The sequence below is a fragment of the Dromaius novaehollandiae genome, chromosome 2, assembly GCF_036370855.1.
Source record: "Dromaius novaehollandiae isolate bDroNov1 chromosome 2, bDroNov1.hap1, whole genome shotgun sequence".
Taxonomy (NCBI): Eukaryota; Metazoa; Chordata; class Aves; order Casuariiformes; family Dromaiidae; genus Dromaius; species Dromaius novaehollandiae.
This window is the reverse complement of record NC_088099.1, coordinates 119,664,728-119,684,381: the sequence shown is the minus strand read 5'-3', so window position 1 is coordinate 119,684,381 and position 19,654 is coordinate 119,664,728. Positions and strand designations below refer to the sequence as shown.

General features: G+C 39.7%; 1 protein-coding gene across 5 annotated transcripts in view; it reads left to right on the top strand.

The window, feature by feature from the left end:
* TMEM241 (transmembrane protein 241) overlaps window positions 1–19,654 on the top strand; it is a 68,234-nt gene that overhangs the window by 26,619 nt on the left and 21,961 nt on the right. For 4 of the 5 annotated variants that reach the window (XM_026122768.2, XM_064507305.1, XM_026122764.2 and 1 more), the window contains 5 exons: window positions 74–119; window positions 977–1,012; window positions 7,901–7,935; window positions 9,078–9,147; window positions 11,828–11,921. In XM_026122768.2, the coding sequence (XP_025978553.2) occupies window positions 74–119; window positions 977–1,012; window positions 7,901–7,935; window positions 9,078–9,147; window positions 11,828–11,921 (281 nt within the window). The remainder of the gene's footprint in view (window positions 1–73; window positions 120–976; window positions 1,013–7,900; window positions 7,936–9,077; window positions 9,148–11,827; window positions 11,922–19,654) is intronic. The other variant, XM_026122772.2, reaches the window with a different exon arrangement.

Here is a 19,654-nt window from a genome sequence, read left to right as displayed (position 1 = left end):
ACCATGGCCAAACAATTCATTGTTTGTCAGAGTGATTGCATATTGCAGCAATTACTTGTCATTTCAATTACAGGGTCTTACAAAGTATTTCACAAGTTATGGAAACCTAGCTCTCTAAGGTAATGTGTTTTAATTTTTTTTTTTTTTTTTTTTTTAAAGATTGCTATCAAAGAGGTTTAGATTCTTATTCATCTAGCAGTCAGGTAAACTCTAGGGATCTCTGCTTTATCAGGATAAACTGGGACACTCTTGGATGATCATTAATGACTTTTCTTACCAGAGGAACAGTATTTATTGTTGATAATTTTAACTATAACATATCACTATTGATATTTATACCGACTCAAACACTACATTAATTTTAAATAGTATGTTATCAAAGGATGATGACTTAGTTCTGGAAAAAGATCCCCTGATTAATGTCAGAGGCATTAAGAGGAGATGTTAGTTCGTGTTAGCCTTGAAAGCTGCAGGGTTTGTGTGTGTCAATATCTCTTTGCAACAAAGTCTCAAAAGCGTGTAACAGCTGGTGACTTGCAACAAAATTTGAACGTCTAAGTACCTTAAAAATCTTGTAATCTTGCACCAATCCCATGAGCGCTTTAACACTAAGCTAAGAGAGTTTGTTTTGAAATCAGGTGACATTACATGTTCACAGCATCTGTAATCTGCAGTTGTCTATATGGGGATGGATATGTTACTGCTGAATAGCATGGACATGTATGTGAACATAATACATATGTGTATAGGATATGGATAGGCTCATTTGTTTGAAGACTGCTTTCCATCTGTGCTTAAAGGGTTCTGGTATTTAGTCAGTCTCCTCTTCACTTTCAATGGGATTACCATTGGCATAGTAACAACAGAAGTAATGTAAAAGCAGTGTAAATGATGTGTAAATTAATATACTGATCTCTTCTATCAAGTATGAAATGAACTGTGTTACTAAAAGAACACCTTTTTCTCCCCCTCCCAGTGACCTGGACCAGCAGTATATCAACTATGTATTCAGGTAAAATCAATAAGCCTTCGATATACCGTAGTTAGTTTTATGTGGTATATGTTTTCATTTTCAACCATGTCTTGCTTAGGAAACTCATAGCTACTACTACTACTTAAATATATTTGATTAGCAGGACATTCATGGAAAGAACATAGCTTAGCAACTGAATGTTTTGGCTCTGGTTACAGATGGACATGCCAATATACACCTGGGGAGGTAATGATGTGTTAATTATGAATTTTTAATCACCATGTGCACAAGAGAGATATCTTTTCCAAAATAATATTTAAAGAATAGCTCCTTGGCAATCCCCACTCAGAAAATCAAACTTGCAAAAAATTGCCAGAGGGGGGAAAGATAGTGATTATAGATGTACCGTGTGCAAAGAACATGAGCAGTAACTGATTGTTCAGAGTGTTGTTAGGAGAACTGAGTAATTCAGACCTTTAGTTCTTTTCCTGATTTGGAGATATAAAACTGGTTTGTTATTTTGTGGTTAATGAAAGAGCTTGAGTCACCAACCAGAGTCCCTTGTGTGTGTGTGGTTGAGTGCGTGTGTGTTTTTTTGGTTTTTTTCCACCAGTCCTTTCCCCAAAGAACCATCTAAGTGAATGCAATCAGCTTGCATGGCTTCCACTAGATTTTTCTGAGGCTATATTTGAAGTAAGGCATGCAGAGATTTTGCTAGATCCTCCCCCATCCGTAAGCAAACCTGTTGCCTCACTTTTACTTTGTACTCATTGACCTCTTGGAATGGTAGATGAAGTTGTGAGGAGCTCTTAGGAAGAAGGGTGATCAAAAGGAATGAAACCCATCAATGGGTTTGGGTAGAAGCAGAACAGAGAGCATAAGTTATGGATAAGCATAACAAAAGTGAAATTGTGCTTGTCTTATTTGATTAGATGGATGTGTGCTCTTGTCTGACCATATTTGGTAAAGATCCTTGACAGGGATGCATCAAGGACACTGCTATAGGATAGCTGTTTGATTGCAGTTCCCTTTTACCTTACGAACATCAACTTAATAACATGATGTATCTCTGTTCATCTTAGTCCGATCAAATCTCCTATATCCGTGAACGAGTAATGGAGCCCTCTGATTATGGGTTTATATGGTTCCAGTGAATATTCAGCAAGGTTCCATGCATTGATGATATCTGAATATCAGTTTGCTTGCAGGAGGCTTTTCTTTTAAGTCAGTTGTTTTCCACCTACTGTGAAGTGCAAAGCAAATCCAGTTTAGTCAAAGACGGCAGTTGTGTCTATTGAAGCTGCTTAGAAGAATGTTACAGTCACAGAACTTGGAGATATGCTGCTATGTACAGAAATAATCCATGAAGTCTTGAGAGACCTGTTCCGCTTAAAGCAGCTGTTTGTTCTACTGGCAGCTATTTGTATGATGTCAAAGGGAGAAGAATGAAGAGAGCAGTAAAATCAGTTGTTTTTGTTTTGCTTTGTTTTCATTTGGTGCCTGTCTGACTATAATTCTCAATTGTTATGTTAGTCAAAGCTCACCTGGGCCTGAACATTTAAATTCAGATTTTAGCTCAAGGTCTTAATTTTGAGGCTTAGACTGAAAAATCAGGGTCAGGTTCTCTGCTGTGTTAGCTTTGAAGTTTGTGAGATTTTGTCCAGCAGAGAGCAGGAGTTCCACATTGAACAGAAAGGATGATTACTGATTTAGAGGTTTTCGAAAAGGAGATATTGCTCACTAAGGAACTGTGAGGTCTGATAGTGCAGTGGTTTGTATTTAAAAGCTGCTGCTTTTTTTTTTTTTTTTTTTTTTTTTTTTTTTTTTTTTTTTTTTTTTTTTTTTTTTTTTTTTTTTTTTTTTAGCAATGGAGTTGTGGCAGTTGGGAGATTTGCTTTTTTTTTTTTTTTAGCAGCTCTTTGCAAGCAAAATCTGTTATCAGAGCTTGCGAAGATTTTCATCATCGAGGGGTTAAAGGTTAGTGTAGCTTGGGGGGTGATGGTGCAAAGCAATTACTGGAGAACAGGTTGCTCTTTGAAAACAGGAGGCAGATGAATATATGCTTGTTTGTTTGTGCGGGGTCTGTGGACACACACTTCTGTCTGTTAGAGAACATTGCAGTCCATGGCACTTGGACTTCATCTTGCCAACGGAAAACAAACGGTTACGTGAGCAGTAAAACAACTGTTATCTGGTTTCTTATAGATTTCTGTTTTGTTATAGTCAATGATACTCAACAGGGTGTGAAAGTTGGCAGAAGCTTTTTCCTTGTTTGTGACCTTCATGAGGTACCATTGCAGTGGAGATTCTCAGGTGTCTAATGAGGCTGAGAGCTTTCTGTCACAGAAGGCATGGCTAGGAATTGTTTCCTCATGAGACCTGTGAGCATGTAATTATTTTTGAGGTGTCTGCTTCTTAAATTTGGGTGAAACTGGTCGGTGTGTTTGAGAGCTATAAGGGGTGACTGACAGACACACAGCATTGTTGCATAAGCTTTATTTCCATAGAAGACAGTCAAAAATATATTTTAAATCACATTAAATGAAACACATCTTGAGCATTGTCTGAATGAGTGCTAACTTATGGCTAATTCTTGGTCAGAATTACTGTAAATATGTGTAATTACCTCTGGCAAAGGGTACCCAGCATCCCATTCTGTGATTTAGCATGTGTTGAGGTATATGTTGCTTTCTCTACACCAGGCTTCTTAAAGACTGTCAGCTGTGAGAGGATCTCAGGTCCATCTCCAGAATAGGTGTGTGTGACACACTGGTGGTCTTGTCTGTACTAGCATATATGAAGAAACTTCCTAGTGTAGTATCCACGCAACTCCTTTTTATTAGGAATAGTATCAATAGGCCTTTATAGCTCCTTATTTCTAACATAGATCAGACAGCTAACGTGACTGTGAGGAAAAGAGCAGCTGCGTGAACACAGCCAGATAGCGTTTATTATAGTAGGGTCTGTTGAAAGTGTTTGTTCAATACAAAAACAGACTTGTACTCTGAATGTAGATGCTGCCTGGATAGAGCAGATTAAAAGCTTTGCCCCAAGCTACTGGATGATTTCATGTACTAATATGTTAGATTAAAAAATACATATTGAGATTAAAAAAAAATATTACCTACATTGGCTCTTTTGGACATTGCCAGAGGTGCAACTGAAACTAGCAAAGTCTCCTACCATACTCTGTCCCTACATGCACTGTTTCTTGTTTTAAAATCTGGAACAAATTTTTTTTTGGGGAGAGTGCCTTAAGTTAGGGTGTTAGCAAATGTACGTGGATGAGAACTTTCCAGAACCCAGCAGGTCTGAAAAAATATTTGCTGATGTTGAAAGTGTGGTGTTCCTCTCACTTCATCACTTAGAGCGTGGTTCTTCTGGTTGTTCTTTTTAAAGGAGCAAGATAGGGGACAGATGTAGGAGGGAAAGCAAAGCTGTACTTTATGCACAGAAGGGAGGTGTGATGCTGTTTCTCTTGTCCCTCTCCCTTATAAATACAAGAGGGGGAGGAGAGGGAAGATATACTTTCAAGAGCCTCCTTCTAATTGTCCCAGTCTTGTTCCCACCACCACCATCCACTTTTTTTTGACCGTGGTATTCTATTTCCCTGCACTCTCAGACTTCAGTGTTATTGATACTTGTGTTTGTTCAGTAACCTTGCATTTTCTTTTATTCCTTTCCAGTCCCCCACCAAGGCGGGAGCCAGATTTCTCTCCCCCAGCTAGCTGGCAAGACATAGTGTGAGGAGGTAGTAATGTCTGCCTGACAAATTGAAGGATATGTAATGCTTCTTAGAAGTCAGTCACAGTTTGTCTTGGTCGTTTTCATATGGTGAGGTGGATAGAGATGTGTTGCTCCTGGGAAACCTGGAAAAAGGTTTTGGTACATCCCAATATCTATTTGTTTGCAAAGGCGTGACAGACAACCTAGTAGTCACTGGTGAAGAGAAAACAAAGACTTAGAGCAGGAAAATGTCAAATGTTGAATAAATGGCACTGGCAAAGATGTAGGGTAAAGGCTCTAGCCTGTGCAACTATACTATATCTGGCTTTTGGAAGAGCTGCTAATTATTCACATTTGTGAATTTAAAAAGCTGCAGTAGATTTTTTGTAATAGGGAAAGGCAGCTTTGTGGGCATAAATTGGTTTTCCTGCTGAAAAATATCTCTTTTTAGCCAGACAGAAAACTGCAGATGACCCAAAAGTAGAGCATTATGTCCGAAGTAGAGCATTATGAGTATGGGGGAAGAAAAGAGGAACAGAGGAGCCCCGCAAAGGTATTTTGTTTTGACCGTGGCCTGATGTCCAGACTGTCCTTCTGGAAACCCCTAAATCCCTTGTCTGGTCCTGCAACATCATTGTGTCTTTCCTACTGATGTTCAGTTCACAGCAGACTTCCAGTGTTACTGTATTGCCGTTTAACCCATTTGCCCTCACCCACCCCTTGCTCACAAAAAAGGCTTTGTTTTCCTCCCATGTTTTCTTTGGATTCAAGCCTGGGATGTCTGGTGGGTTATCAGTTTCTCTTGGTTGCAGAAGGAAGTTCCTCTTTGAACATTTCCCAATCTCACTTTTTTTGTTTAACGAGTAATAAAGCAGAAAGCAAAAATGGAGGAACACAGCTTAGTCATAATTCTCATCACTGTTGATACAGTTTCACTTGTCCTTCCAGTCCCCTGTTGTCTGTCTTACTCAGTCAAAAGCAATAGGCCTTTGCTTCCTTTTCTGTCTTTAACAGGAAGCTGTCGTATTGAGCCTATTTATTGTGAACTCCTTTTGGCCATCTAGTATGGGGAGAGAGTGTGTGTGTGGGGAGGAGGGGCAGAAGAGTATTCCATATTGTAAGTCTTTCAAAGACTTTGTACAAAGTGTTAAGCCTAAAATACCTGACCATATATCCCTCATAAACTGTTTCCTTCTTCAGCCCTTCATCTTCTACTGCTGATTTCAGTTATGAGCTTCCCCTCTGAGACTTTACTAGCCACAGGATTTCCACATTCTTTGGAGTTCGTTTGGTGCAGGCACTTCTGGGAATAACTCTGATTCACTAAAGCATGCTGAAGGCAGGCCACAAAGTGCAGCTGCATGGTCACACAGAGAATGAGAACTAGCTGAAAGTGAACTAGCTTGGAAACAATAGCTGTGTCAGCTCTGAAAAACAGAGCTGGCCTGGTCTGAGCACCTTGCTGATGGGATTGTACTGTTGTGGGTACCTGAGTTAGCTCATTTACAGTGAGTTCAGTTTTCTACCCATCACTGTGTGTGCTGGGAAGCACGTCCAACTGTTGCTCTGCTTTATCTTTTTGTCATGCAGGCTTCCACTCCTCCACTGGCTGGGTTTGTATTTTATTGCTACTACCAGGTCTAGTGAGAATTGGTGATAATTAGGGGAAATTGCCTAGCTTTAGCATTCATAACATTAACAAATGTCTTTTTACCTTCATAAGTTCAGTGCTTGCTGCTTATCACAGAAAAGGCTTCTCCAGATACTCTTTTGTCCCTTGTGTCCATCATTGACATGTATTGTTGGTATCTGGAGGGAGCTGTAGTTTTGCTTTGAAAGATTTGCTTGCTTCTCCCAGCTTACAGTGCCCCAGAATCTTTGTCTGTAGCCTTTTAATCTTGGAAACAATGTGAAATGACAGCAACAGTCAGTAGTGGTGAAGAAGCTTCTGTACAGCCTGTACTACAAACTCAGAGCATGAAGTCCTTATAGGACCTCAGAAGTATTAAGTGATCCTCCAGGAAAGAATTGGTCATAGCTGATTTTCTTATTCACTTGCATCTTTGTAAAAAGTGTGCACGAGTTGAGATGATGCTTAGTATTTAAAAATGCATGGAAAAAAAACTAATTGCAGCATTTGTCCTTTCTCCAAGTGACATTTTGGGCATGAGTGTGCAGTGCATGCCCAGTCACACATACAGAATTGGATATTTGACTGTTATACAAAATATGTGTGTTTCTACAGACCAGACATTTGCATACACATGGTTGAAATTCATCCTTGGACAGAGGAACACGCAAGTTTAGGCATAAGTACAGTTCCATATAAATTCTGTCTTAATGGTGTCACCAACTGGCAGTGCTGAAGAGCACCTCTAATGAAAAGGACTTGGGGGTTACAGTGGATGGTAAGATCAGTGTGAGGCACTCTCATGGCAAATTAAGACAAACTGTGTTTACTGGACTACATGTAGGAAGAGTGTGGCCAACAGGTCGAGGGAAACTACTATTCCCCTCAGTATTATCCTACTTAGCATTTTGGAGGCTGTCCCTGGAATACTCTATTCAGTTTTGACCCCCTAGTTCAAGAAAGATACTGAGAAACTGGGGAGAATCTAGCAGAGAGCTGCTGACATTGATAGGGACCTAGAGCACATGACCTACTACAGGGAGAGTTTGAGGGAGCTGGCCTTTTTGAGACTGCAAAAATGGAGACCAAGGGGCAAGCTAACAAAGCTTGACAAAGCTAACTAAGCTACCTTCTTGAAAGGGAGTTACAAAGATGACAGAGCCAAACTCATCTAAGGAGTGGCAGATGGTATAATATGATACAACAGCCATAAAATTCAGCTTAGGCCATTTAAAAACTGCACATTAGGAGAGGTAAGGTGACACTAGAACAAGTTACACAGAGAGGTGTGGAATCTGCGCTCTGGGAAATTTTTAAAACTTGTCTAGAGAAAGCCACAGGGAGCATATCTGAGTATTGGTGATAGACCCACTTCAGGTGAGCAGCTGGGCTAGGTGATCCTAGAGATCCCTTCCCAGCCAACATTATTGATTTGATGCTTATGCCTCAGTAGTTCTACTTCAGTGAAATAAATTTCAGTCATGAAAGAACACATGCAAAGCTGTCTATTTATATATTCAGGCCATGTCATAAATACTATATCATACAATTTTTTTAAATATTTTTTTTAGTGTGGTGCTGTTGGCCTCTGCATCCCATCCAGCAGGTAAAGTGCATTGTGATGTTCCTTTTTTAGGTTTGCATATTGCCTTTACCTTTTCATGCATGTAAACTCCTAATCCTGTAGGAGTTTAGCCCTAGAATTCAATGCCAATATGACTAATAATGTGACATCCTATAGGAAGACTATGTGATATTTAGTAGTATCTTTCTTACCTGCCCTTAGCAAAGAAGCAACATGAAACAGACAGACAAACAACAGCTTTTGAGCTGGTTTATGGTAAAAGAAATAAGGATTATTTATCAACAAAAATCAAAGGATAAAAGTGGAGAAACTGGGTATTTGAGGATAATTAATATTTCTCTCATACTGGTGTTTCAGTAGTTAGACGAGTAAAGATGATGATGTATTGCTTTTACTAGAACATTGTTCAGTCAGAAAGACAAGGAAAGAAGTGTTAAATAAACTTAAATTTCCTCTTTTGCCTGGTCGTTCACATTGTGTATGCAGCATTCCCACATGAGGATAGACAGAAATGGCAAGGAAAATAGACCTGCATTTCAAAAAGTGAAAGACAGAACTTCCTCTGAATCTGTAGAGCCTTGAAGGCAAGAGAACTCCAGAGAATTGTTACCTAGAGCTCTTGGCCCTAACTGCCTGGAAATGCAGGTACTTCAGAGATCTGTCTGGATCTGGGAGAAAGTTCTGAAACCTCCCGACTTGTGCTATGTGTCAGAGTTCAAATTCAAGAGGGGGAAACAGCCAACGTATATCTGTGTTTCCTGGGGTTTCAGTAAATCAGTTTCTTGACTTCAGTAGGAACCATTGTAGGCTCTGAAGTAAAAGAGATGGACATGATGCGTGTCTAACTGGCAACTGTTGCATCAACAGGATTATTTGTATACTAACACAGACTATTCTTAGGTTTTATGTAATTCCTTCCTCCTTTCTCAACTGAAGGCAGGAACTGGCTAGTATCAAGAAGGTCAGAGAGAAAACATTAAACATACTAGAAACGTGGAAAGCATCATAAACGAAAAGTCAGGCAGCTGTAAGGGCTCAAAGGCATGTTAAACTAGTAAGGGTCATATAATTGCTGTTCTCCAGCCTGTAACAATGTTTTTTTTTTTTTTTTTTTCCTTTTCCCCCCTCCTGTTTTCCACTGAGTGTACTGCTTTGTCCCTCAGGTGATCTCTTCAGTGCCTTGGACTTTCCATTCCTGTACTTCTACAGATTTCATAGCAGCTGCTGTGCCAGGTAACCTTTCTACAACAGGGCATGTGAATGTATTCAAAATAAGAGAACCTGCTGAGTTCCAAGCTTGACTCTCAGTTAAAAATTTGGAACATGCAGAACTTTACACTAGTTTCTCCTGGTACAAGTCAGTAAAACTGCAGAGGAATGAGACTCTGTTGATATGCGTTTGAAGGCTTGTCACAGATGGAAGTATATGCATATATTTGGGTGAGCATATTCTGACCACAAGGGTTCCCAGTCTCCAGTAAAATATTTTTTACCTAATGTAGCAAAGCTTTGATAAACACCGTTTCTCAAATGCTTCTCAAGTTGGATTAGCCTGTATAAAACTTGCTGTTTGCAGTGATTACAAAGTATTAGTCTTCAGCAGTATATGAGTGTACATGGATTTAATTGCCTGTACAGCTTGTTATTTGGCAGAATGCTTTTTTTGGGGTAAAAGGGAAAAGCTTTAACAGGCATCCCTCTATTTTGAGTAGCAAAAGTTCACAGCCCTCACAGGACAACGTAAGCATGTCTTCTGTAGCTCTTAATTATCTCAAATTTCACTCCTTTTTCTCCTCCAAACTTTTGCCCAAGGAAAATATTTCCTTTTAAAGGGGGGAAAAACTTGTATTTTCATGCTAATTGATGGCAAAAATATTTCCTGCTTGTTAGGGCTTTTCTTATTTGTATCTGGGCTATCTATTAAAAGGAAGTGTGAAAAATGATCATTAAATAATTCCCCTGCGTAGATACTCTTTTTGTTACAAAAGTAACTTAATTCAAGAGTAGACTATCCCCACCACTAACAACTTGCATTGTTTTTGATGAATAGCTTGTTCCGTGGTAAAGTGAAATACATTTCTTCTTGAAGACAAGGTCCAACTTCAGGCACCAATGAATATTAGCCCAGATACTCCTTTTCTTCTCTTTTACTTCATTAAATTTTTGTTGTTGTTGTAGCTTCCTGCTTCTGTTTTCTTTTCATTATATATATAGTAGATAGCACTCTATATCACACTTCTCTAAAACAACTGGAAAGGAGTAGTTAGATGTAGAAACAAGCGTCTCAGTTGGTCCTCTACATCTTGTCATACAGTGCCTTTGTAAACATTAAGGATGTGGAAGAAAACCTATACTATGTAAAGCAAGGGTAACTGATGCAGTGAAATCTGCCACCTGTGTAGAATGTCTGGCACTTAGGTGCAAACTGTTTCAATTATTTCACTGAGTGTTAACTCAATGGCATCAGTATTTCAGGTATTATACTTAGCAGTTTCACTTTTTTTCTCTGAATTGCACTAAACAGCTTTGAATCAGTCTGACTAAAAGCCCGTTTCAGAAGGGAAGAAGTTATTAAGCAATTTAGCCAACCACTAGACTTCCAAAGTTTGGGCAATGCTGCTTAGTATTTCATTGAATTCACCAGCTTCTCAGTGTGGAATGTTCTGCCCAGTCTCTGTAACTAGTAGCTGATTTAGGATCTTTTTATCGTCACCAAAGCAGCATCTGCTTGGTTCCAGGTGCAGCAGGTAGTCCTTTGGGGTCTTGTGTTATGGTTCAATGAAAGACATTGTAGTAGCTCCTCCTCCTCCTGGGCAGTTATAATACCCTACTGTGTTTGGTGCATCAAAAACACCTGCACTGACATGTGGCTGAGTCATGACTTTGCTCCATGTCCTGAGCAGGGAGCAGCTCTTGGCTCAGGTTAAAGGCTCAGCATGAAACTTTTAGCTGGAGCAGAGAGGGGACCAGTGGTATTGCATCGGTATCTGGGACAGCATACCCTCTTCAAGGGCCAAGACACATTTTTCCTTACTACCTGCGTGCTGCTTTGATCCTATTTCCTTTCCCATGCTGCCTCCCACAATGTCTTATGCCTCTGTACTCGCCAGGCAGTGATTTGTCCTGTATGTATTTTGAAGTCCCTTTCTATTCCCTGCTTGCTTACGCTATTCCAGTGGTTCGTAATCAGTGGGGTGTAAATATATTACAGGTGAAACAAAATCCAGAGCCCAAGCTTATCTGAAGTCCAGTGAGATGTGGAACAGTGTTTCCTTAAGCGTAGGCTTGGCTACAGGAGCACTGAATCAAATTCAGTTACTAGTCAGCTGAGAGCTTCCGAGTATTCTCTTCCCCAAACTAGTGAGTCATCTGTCTATTTGTTGTCTAGTAGAGATGTGTTTTACTTCTTAAATGGAATTTGGGCTTTATGAACTTTGTGTGACTTAAAAGCATCAGGCAGAAATTTTCCGATGGCATGGGGTTTTGGATTTTTTTGTTTGTTTTTTTCCAATCTAAGGCTCCATGGACGTTGAAGTGAGTTAGTGGCTAAATATGTGTGGCTCCTGTTGAGATTTGCACTGCCTTTATTCAGAGCTGTTTCAATGCCTGAAGTTAATATTTGACCCCATGTTTCCAATAATCTCTACTTTTCTGATTATGCAAGTGCATTAGAGACCAAGCATAAAACTGTCTGACTTACTTTACTCAGACTGCAGCCACTGGCTGAACAAAACTCCACAAATTTACTGGACATAAAGTTCTTTGTCCACCAGCTCACTTTCTCCAAATGGGATTAACACTGCTTGAAGGGTGTCTGTTCAGTTGTGCATTAGGAAAACCAAGATGCCTGTAAGAGGCTGCTTAGTTGAAATTAAGAGACTTAATTAACAAAAGCTTTCCCCATCTTTTGCAGTGGACTGTTGGGATTCTTTCTGATGTTGCACACAGCAAAACTGAAAAACAGCACAACCTCAGGGCAATATGCAGCATGGAGTTTCCTTGCAAAGGTAAGAGAAAGACCACCACAGGAACACAGTGTATCTTTGTGTTTCCTAGGAGAACTGTGAGGAAGTTTACTTCTGTAGTTTCCCTAGCTATTCCTATCAGAACTCCCCAGGCCTGTCCATATAACATTCTGCACAAAGAGTTGAGGCAACAAATATCAGTCCCTTGCATAACAAAGCATGAATGTTAGCTAAGGCAAAGTATTGAAGTTAAACTGAGTTTAATGGAGCTGTGCTGATTAACTGCAGCTGAGCATTTGGCATACTGAATCCAAGTAATACAAATCGGTATGCTCTAGAGGTGTTTTGGGGAAAAATACTCCTTCTGAGAGTGTGTGCACCAGCCCTTGTTTCTAATGTGTCTTCCCAGCAGTATTGGTTTACCGAGTCAAGAGTTAAACCTAGATACCTGAAGGTTGATACCAGAACTCACTGCCATCATCAACCACTGCTCTCCCATATGTAATTTGCCTTGACTTTAGCAAGACTTCTGACACTGTCTCCCACAATGTTCTTGTATCCAAGTCAGACTGTTACAATCTGGATGGGCAGATAATTAGATGGGTAAAAAACTGGTTGGATGATCAGGCTTAGAGGGTAGTGGTTAATGGGTCAAAATCTACCTGGAGGCCTTTGACAAGTGGAGTAGGACAGGGGTCTGTCCTGGGACCTGTCCTCTTTCATGTCTTTATCAATGATCTGATGAAGATGATCTAGTGCATTAAAGTCTGCAAATAACACCAAACTGGGGGGACCAGCCAATACAGTCTGTATGCAGGGTTGCCCTCCAGAGAGACAGAGACAGGCTGGAGGAATGGACCAGCAGGAATCTTATAAAATTCAGCAAGGACAAACAGTCATGCATGAGGAAAGGAAGAGTCCTGACAATAATATCGGCTGGGGACTGACTGGCTGGTTGGCTGGGAAGCAGCTCTGGGGAAAAGAACCTGGGGTTTTTGGTAGACAGCAAGATGAACGTGAGCCAGCAGTGTGTCCTGCCAGCAAAGAAGGCCAACAGATTCTGAGTTTTATTAACAGGAGCACAGGCAGTAGATTCAGGGAAGTGATTATCTTCCTCAACTAAGCGCTTGTTAGACCACATCTGGGATAGTGTGTCTTGTTTTGAGCCCACTCAGTACAGGAGAGAGAAACTGGAGTGAGTTGAACAGAGGGCCACCAAGATAGGGGGCTGGAACAATTGCCCTGTTAGGAGAGTCTGAGGGAATGGGGCTTGGTCAGCCTGGCGATGAGACAGCTTCAGAGGCACCTAACAGCAGCTACCTAATACATAAGAGAAGTTATCTAGAAGATGGAGCCAGGCTCTTCACAGTGGTGCATGGTGGGAGGATGAGAGATAACAAATTTAAGTTCAAAAAAGAGAGATTCAGACTGGCTATGATGAAAAACTATTTCAACCCTAGGATGGTCAAGGGGCACAGGTAGCCCAGAGAGGTTGGGCAGTCTCCATTGGTACAGGCTTTCAAAATCTGACTGGGCAAAGCCCTGAGCAGCTTGGTCTGATCTCACAACTGATCCTGCTTAGAGCAGGTGGCTGGTCTAGAGACCTCCTGAGATCCTTTCCTACCTGAATTCTCCTATGATCCATGGGTCTTAAGGGTCTGGCTGTGTATTATCAGAATAGCCATACGTGTGTGTGTGTGGTGTGGTTTTCGGTTTTGGTTTTTTTAATTAAGTTACTGACACCTCATTTGTTAAATTATCTGTTGAAAATGAGGTCAGAAGAGCTGATCTGACTCCTTTTCCCCAGACGGATATATCCAATTTCATCACTGTCAGCTGGGTCATCTAAAAACCACAGCTTTACTACATGGTTTGCGATCACAGCTTTCCTACTGCAGTGAGTGAGGCTGTTACCTTAAACAGAATAGACTCGCATAATGTACTTGTTTAGAAACTGTAGTCAGATCATTCTTTGTTTTTTCTGGGGATAATAAGAAAGGAGTAGTATGGCTGGTTTTGTGTTTGGCAAGCTTTTTCACACTGTGCAAGTCTTAAAGTTTCTCATTGGTTTGAATTTCTCTCAGGAGCTCCAGAACAGGCTGCATGTAGATATTTTAGTATTTTAGCTTTCTTCTCATTCCTTAGTAGCAAGTCAACTGATATAAAGCTTGCTGTTACTACTTCTTTGTAATGCTTCAATGCTTTGGGTTGTAGATGGGAATAGCTGGCTCTGCTAGCGGTTATTGTGAATAAGGAAAAGTGGTTCTGCATGTGGTATTTTTGACCTATCTGAAAAAATATGCAGGCAAAGATGTGTTGTGAAATATATTTTAAGCAGATCTGGGTCCTTCCCAAGCTGAAGTGAATCAGAGCCACAAAGTCTGGACTGGATCCAAAGCTTTCCCAAAGTTCAAGGATTTCTAGAACTGTGGGGTTTTGGCCAGCTCTAGATACAGACTTCACAGTTTGTTCTAGCCACTGTTGACAGTGAGATTACATGCCTTTACTGCAACTCGAGATTTGTCTTTGTATCATTATGATAATTTAATCTGTTCTTGTTTTGTAAGCAGCCTTAAAAGTCTGTGTTTGTTCATGTGCAAGTCTGTGGTTTAATTAGTTTTGCTTCGGAGGGTTTTTTAACAAAAAAAATCAGTCCTTTTCCTGTTACAACTTCTAAGCTGTTGCTCAATCTATATGCCTTGTCTTGAGTTCAAAGCAGGGGGGAATAAGGACATAAGAGCCGTCTGTAACTCTAAAAATAATAACGAAACTAGCAGTTTCCCTAATATCTTTCTCTAGCATTTTAAAGCTTGTTGTAGGAATGTCATTATGACTCGGTCATACCCTTCTGAGAAAATATAAGGAATATGCAGGAACTGCTGCTCTCAGTGATGAAATGTAGCTGATTCTGGTGTCAAAGTTGGTGAATGCTTAAAATTCAGAAACACTGAAGACCTTTTTTAGAATGGGGCGCAAAGGAAATGGCAGGGAGATAGGTAGGCAGAAAACAATGAGCTGAACTGGAATTTGCATGCAAGGGTTGGGACAGATGTATTGGCACCTACAAAACTCTCCCCAGGTACCTTGTAATAATAAGGAACCATAGATTTAAGTATGGCCTAATTAGAAAAAATCGTATCTATATGATTACTAGTGCTACTTCCTACAGGTGTCTCAAAGTATTATAGTTGAATATTGACTCAGCTTGACATTGCCTGGGTGTAAGACCTGTCTCAATCACACCACAAGTCATCATAGGTGTAGAAAAGCAGTATTTAACTAATACTGTAAAAATGTGTTTGAATCCAAGTGTGCAACTCCCCCTTTAAAAAAAAAAAAAAAAAAAAAAAAAAAAAAAAAAAAAGCTAGGAAGGAAGTTGATGTGGATAAAGAATAAAGATAGAAACTATTTGAATCTGGACTTGCAGAATGAGATCCAGTGGAAAAAAACCTCTAGGTCACAACAACCGCTTTGCGTTCCCACATGAGCATTTTTGTTGGATTGAGTAGTGCCCTAGATTATCCTCTTAATCTCTCAGACTGACTGGAGTTTTCACCAGCAGTTGGAAAGGAGCAGCATTCGAGGCCAGAATATGTTTATCTTGCAAATGAGCCAAGGAAGGAGAATGCTGTAGTCCTCAGACAGCAGTGCAGATCTCTAGGGAGGAGAAGAGAATCAGAAAATATGTTTTCCATTTGTTTGCTTTGTACCTTTGTGACTGATGAGCTGGGACTAAGATTGCTGCCACCACTTTGTTTCTTGTTCAGTGCCGATAGACCAATAAACTAACCATGAGATCTAATTGGTCATGCTTTAGAGATTCAAGGAGACATTCTTTCTGAAGCTCACATATTTGGCCTCCTTGCCCTCTAATTTTTCATTCACTTAAAAACTAGAGCTGGGTCATAACTTGTTTTTATGATACTTACTTTGGCTGCAGCCACTTGGTCATTGTATGAGGTTTTTAAATTCTTATGCTGTAATGACTTTTGACAGCTTTGGTGTCAAAGCTTTGCTCTGTGCACAGAAAAAGCCCGGGTTTCATCTGTGTATATAGCCCTGCGTGATATTTATAATGACAAATACACTCTTCACTTTTGCTGTGAAAGCAAATAGCCTGTGCATTAGTCATATCTGTATAGATTCATGAGAAATACCAAACATGCTAAAGTGATCTGTAAAACAAAAACTGCTTTTAAGAAGCCCAATAAACATGGAATTGTCATAGCCTTGCATACATTTAATCCCCAGAAGACCGAGAATTTGAAGCTGTATTGTGATTTCTTGTTTTAATTTGAAAGCAATCACGGGTCATGTACTGGAAGGAAAAACTGGAGATGCTCATATATACAGACAGAAGCATCTGGTGAGAACGCTAATGAGCTCAAACAGTGCTGTTAGTGAGTCTGTTTAGATTAAGGCTCCTAATCTATATCTGGTGATGAAAGCTGTTAGATTTTCTAGAAATTACGCAGCAGAAATAATTGAAATCATGAATAGAAGGGAACAACGGCATTTCATAACTTTTCAGCAAGATACTGGTTACTTATGAATACGTACTCCCATATCATGTCTAGTGTTATTCCAATAAAATTTGCAGTGGCTTGTTTCCAGTAGGAACCTATTGAGAGAGCCTGTTACAAAGAGGAAGAATAAATGAGAAGGACAGTGGAAAATGGATTTTGTATTCTCTTTCTTCCTCCCTCTGAAGAATTGAAGTTGGATAACTGGAATCAAATTGCATTGACTTTTCCACTGGTTTTCTTATACACTGGTTGGAAGAAAATTTAGTTTAATACTAATAGGAATATGCAGCTCTTCCTTATGGCCTTCTGATGCAGCCTTATGTAATCTCTAGTGTATCTGAGTAGCATTAGTGGCTGTCTGGCAATGTCTGGCAGCCAGCAATAAACACAAGGTGTCTTGGGCAAACACTTCTGAAGTTAACAAATAAGGTACCAAAGCAGCTGTCAGGATATGCTTTTATATACCAATCTACTTTTGTAGGAGCCTCTGAAAGACTGTCTTATCTCCAGGTCATATATAACTAACTCTAGCCCAGTGTACTTATACCTCAGGAGTTTTAGCCCTCCCCCAACATATATAACAGCTATACCTCCTGTAATACCTCCTGTAGTCTCTGGTTTTACATTTTGTATCTGTGTATCCAGTTCTTAGGTCCTCATGATGTCTTGAGGAGAAGGAATAGACTAGATTCACCTTCATTTCAGCTCAGAGATGGATGATATCCCTCTTAAAAACTGGAAATAGGACTGATTTTTTTTTTTTTTTTTTTTTTTATTAAAATAGAAATTCTTTTTTCTTCTTGCTTCTGACGAAGCAGAGAGGCCATCACTGCAAGTCTTTCAGGACTCCTAGCCTGGTTATGCTCACTGCTTTTCTCTTAACAGATAGCAATTCACACAAACTTTATCTGCTTTAATTCCAGGGGCACGTGAACCAAGAGAAGTAGAACAAATTAATATTTTTCCACATTTTTGCCTCTGAAAAAAAAAATGTATATGTATCTCAATTCCTCTGTTGCACTGCTGCTTAATATGCAAATAGCGTATGATATTCTGGTCCAGACTGTCAGTGCCTTACTTTTGCTGAGGAGTACTTATTTGCAAAAATAGGTGCCACTGTAACAGAGTCTTGTCATTGGCACCTTCTGAAGCGAGTGACTCTTTTGCATGTCTGCCTCAATGGAAGAGATATACATATATCATAACCAGAACAAGAATGTGTTTTGTTGTCTGGCACTTGCCCATTTTGTTATATTGCAGTTTCAAGTAGTCTCGTCTTGTGTGCTGGTATACTCAGGCAGAATTGACTGAGTTTTTTGGCTGAAAATCACATTGCTTCCTTGGCTTGGACCTCATAAAACTCTATACAAGAATGTCATAAACTCCCAGTGGAGTTTCATAAACACAGTATATTTTCATTTGGCAAGTCTTCTGCACAGCATGTAAGACTGTCTCAAGATCTGTTTCTGACCTGGAAAAACTATGTACATACATGCCAAAGCCCTGGAAGAGAGGGAATTGTGTGCCAGAACTGATCAGACTCTGCTGGCACATGCTTGCTGTGGCACAGATATGGTTTAAATACATCTCTAACCTGAGAGAGGGAGTTTCTAAACCCTACAGCTTTCATGGATGCTGAGAAGGAGTTTTTAAAGGTAAAAGAATTAAGTGAGCTTCTTCCATCTACCCACCGTGTGTACTTTTATGTATATGGATATGGATAAATACAATTAAGAAGGAAAAACACTTATTCATTTGTGGCCCTCACTCTGTGAAATACAGAACATACTTTATTCTTGACACATGTAATTGATTCCTGTCAATCACCATAGACACTATATAAACACCTTGGAAGAGAGAACATGTTTTTCAGCTGAGCTTGACAAACAAATAAGGCAATCAGTGTGCGCTTAACTACATCTTAGCAGTCTATTAAAAAAAAAAAAACAGTTGCTGAAACCTTAGAAGTATAGGTTTTCTGCTAGTTGCCATGGAGAAAACTTGATAGTTGCATTGTAGCATCCAACACTAATTACAGCCTAGAATTGTTGGGAAGACATCAGTCTCCATAACAACTCCTCTGTGTGCTACATGACCACTAAGCTAAGTGGCATATGTTCCTGAGGGCACTAATACAATTTAATAAGGAAGCCATCTTATAAAAATAGCTGAGACTTACTGGAGATCATAAGACTCTTGATAATAGATAGTTTTAATATGTATATTAACAGGTGTTGCATAGGGCTGCAAACAGTTATATATCTGTTGAAAATAACAGCCACACAGCTTTTGGGCATGACATAGTTACATAAGTAAGTAGATAAAGTTTTTTGTTGCCCTTTGGGGTAGTGGCATAGCACAATTTTCATTTGTGCTTAATGAAATACATTCCTTTTCCAGTCTCAGTGGGCGTTAATAGATTGAACACAAAGAGATGCTCTGAATTAGTTTGTTAACTATCTATCCTGATATCCATTATAAAATGCATTGCATACATCTGGTATTGTCATTCTCTTGAACATAAAGATAACTGCTGAATTGCTAGCTTGGAGTATGTCTTTGGAAGGTACTTTTTCACCCCTACCCTTGGCAAGCCACCTCTATTTTTGTATTTGACATCAGAGAATTACAATTTAAAAATAGATTTTGTCAAATCTAACAGATTTTTGAATTGCAGCAGAAGCAGTTTCATTGGTTCCTCTGCATAGTATATTCCTACCCTCCCGTGTTTTTATTTAGTCTTCTGGAGTTACTTACATATGGAGAACAGGCTGAGAGGTGAATCATAAGTGTGACAGGGAGAAGACAAAAGAATGAGGACTGGTTTGGAAATAGTTTTCATCCCTAATATACTGATGTAAATGCCAAATTGTATGGGGGAGCCGTGTGTACTATGTAACAAACTAATGTAGTTGTTTTCAAAGTTAGCTACGTTTAGGCTTCCGAAAATGAGCCAAACCAGCCACATTTTACTGCCTTGGTGGTTCCCTGTTCTTTTCAGGATCTGGATTGCCATCTGCTTTTTTAGTTCTTAAAACCCTTCATGGGTGAAATGTCTCCAGACTGTCTCTCAAATCTTGAGCTTGATCCTTGACCTCTCTGATGGGCGCTCAGTGTCAAACTCCAGTTGCTTTCATCAGGCACTTCTCATGTTAGTGAGACATGGCTGTCTCAAACGGGTCTCCCTTGTCTCTCTCTTCTTCTCCTCCCCAACTCAGAAGCAATCTTGCTAAAATTACATGTGCATT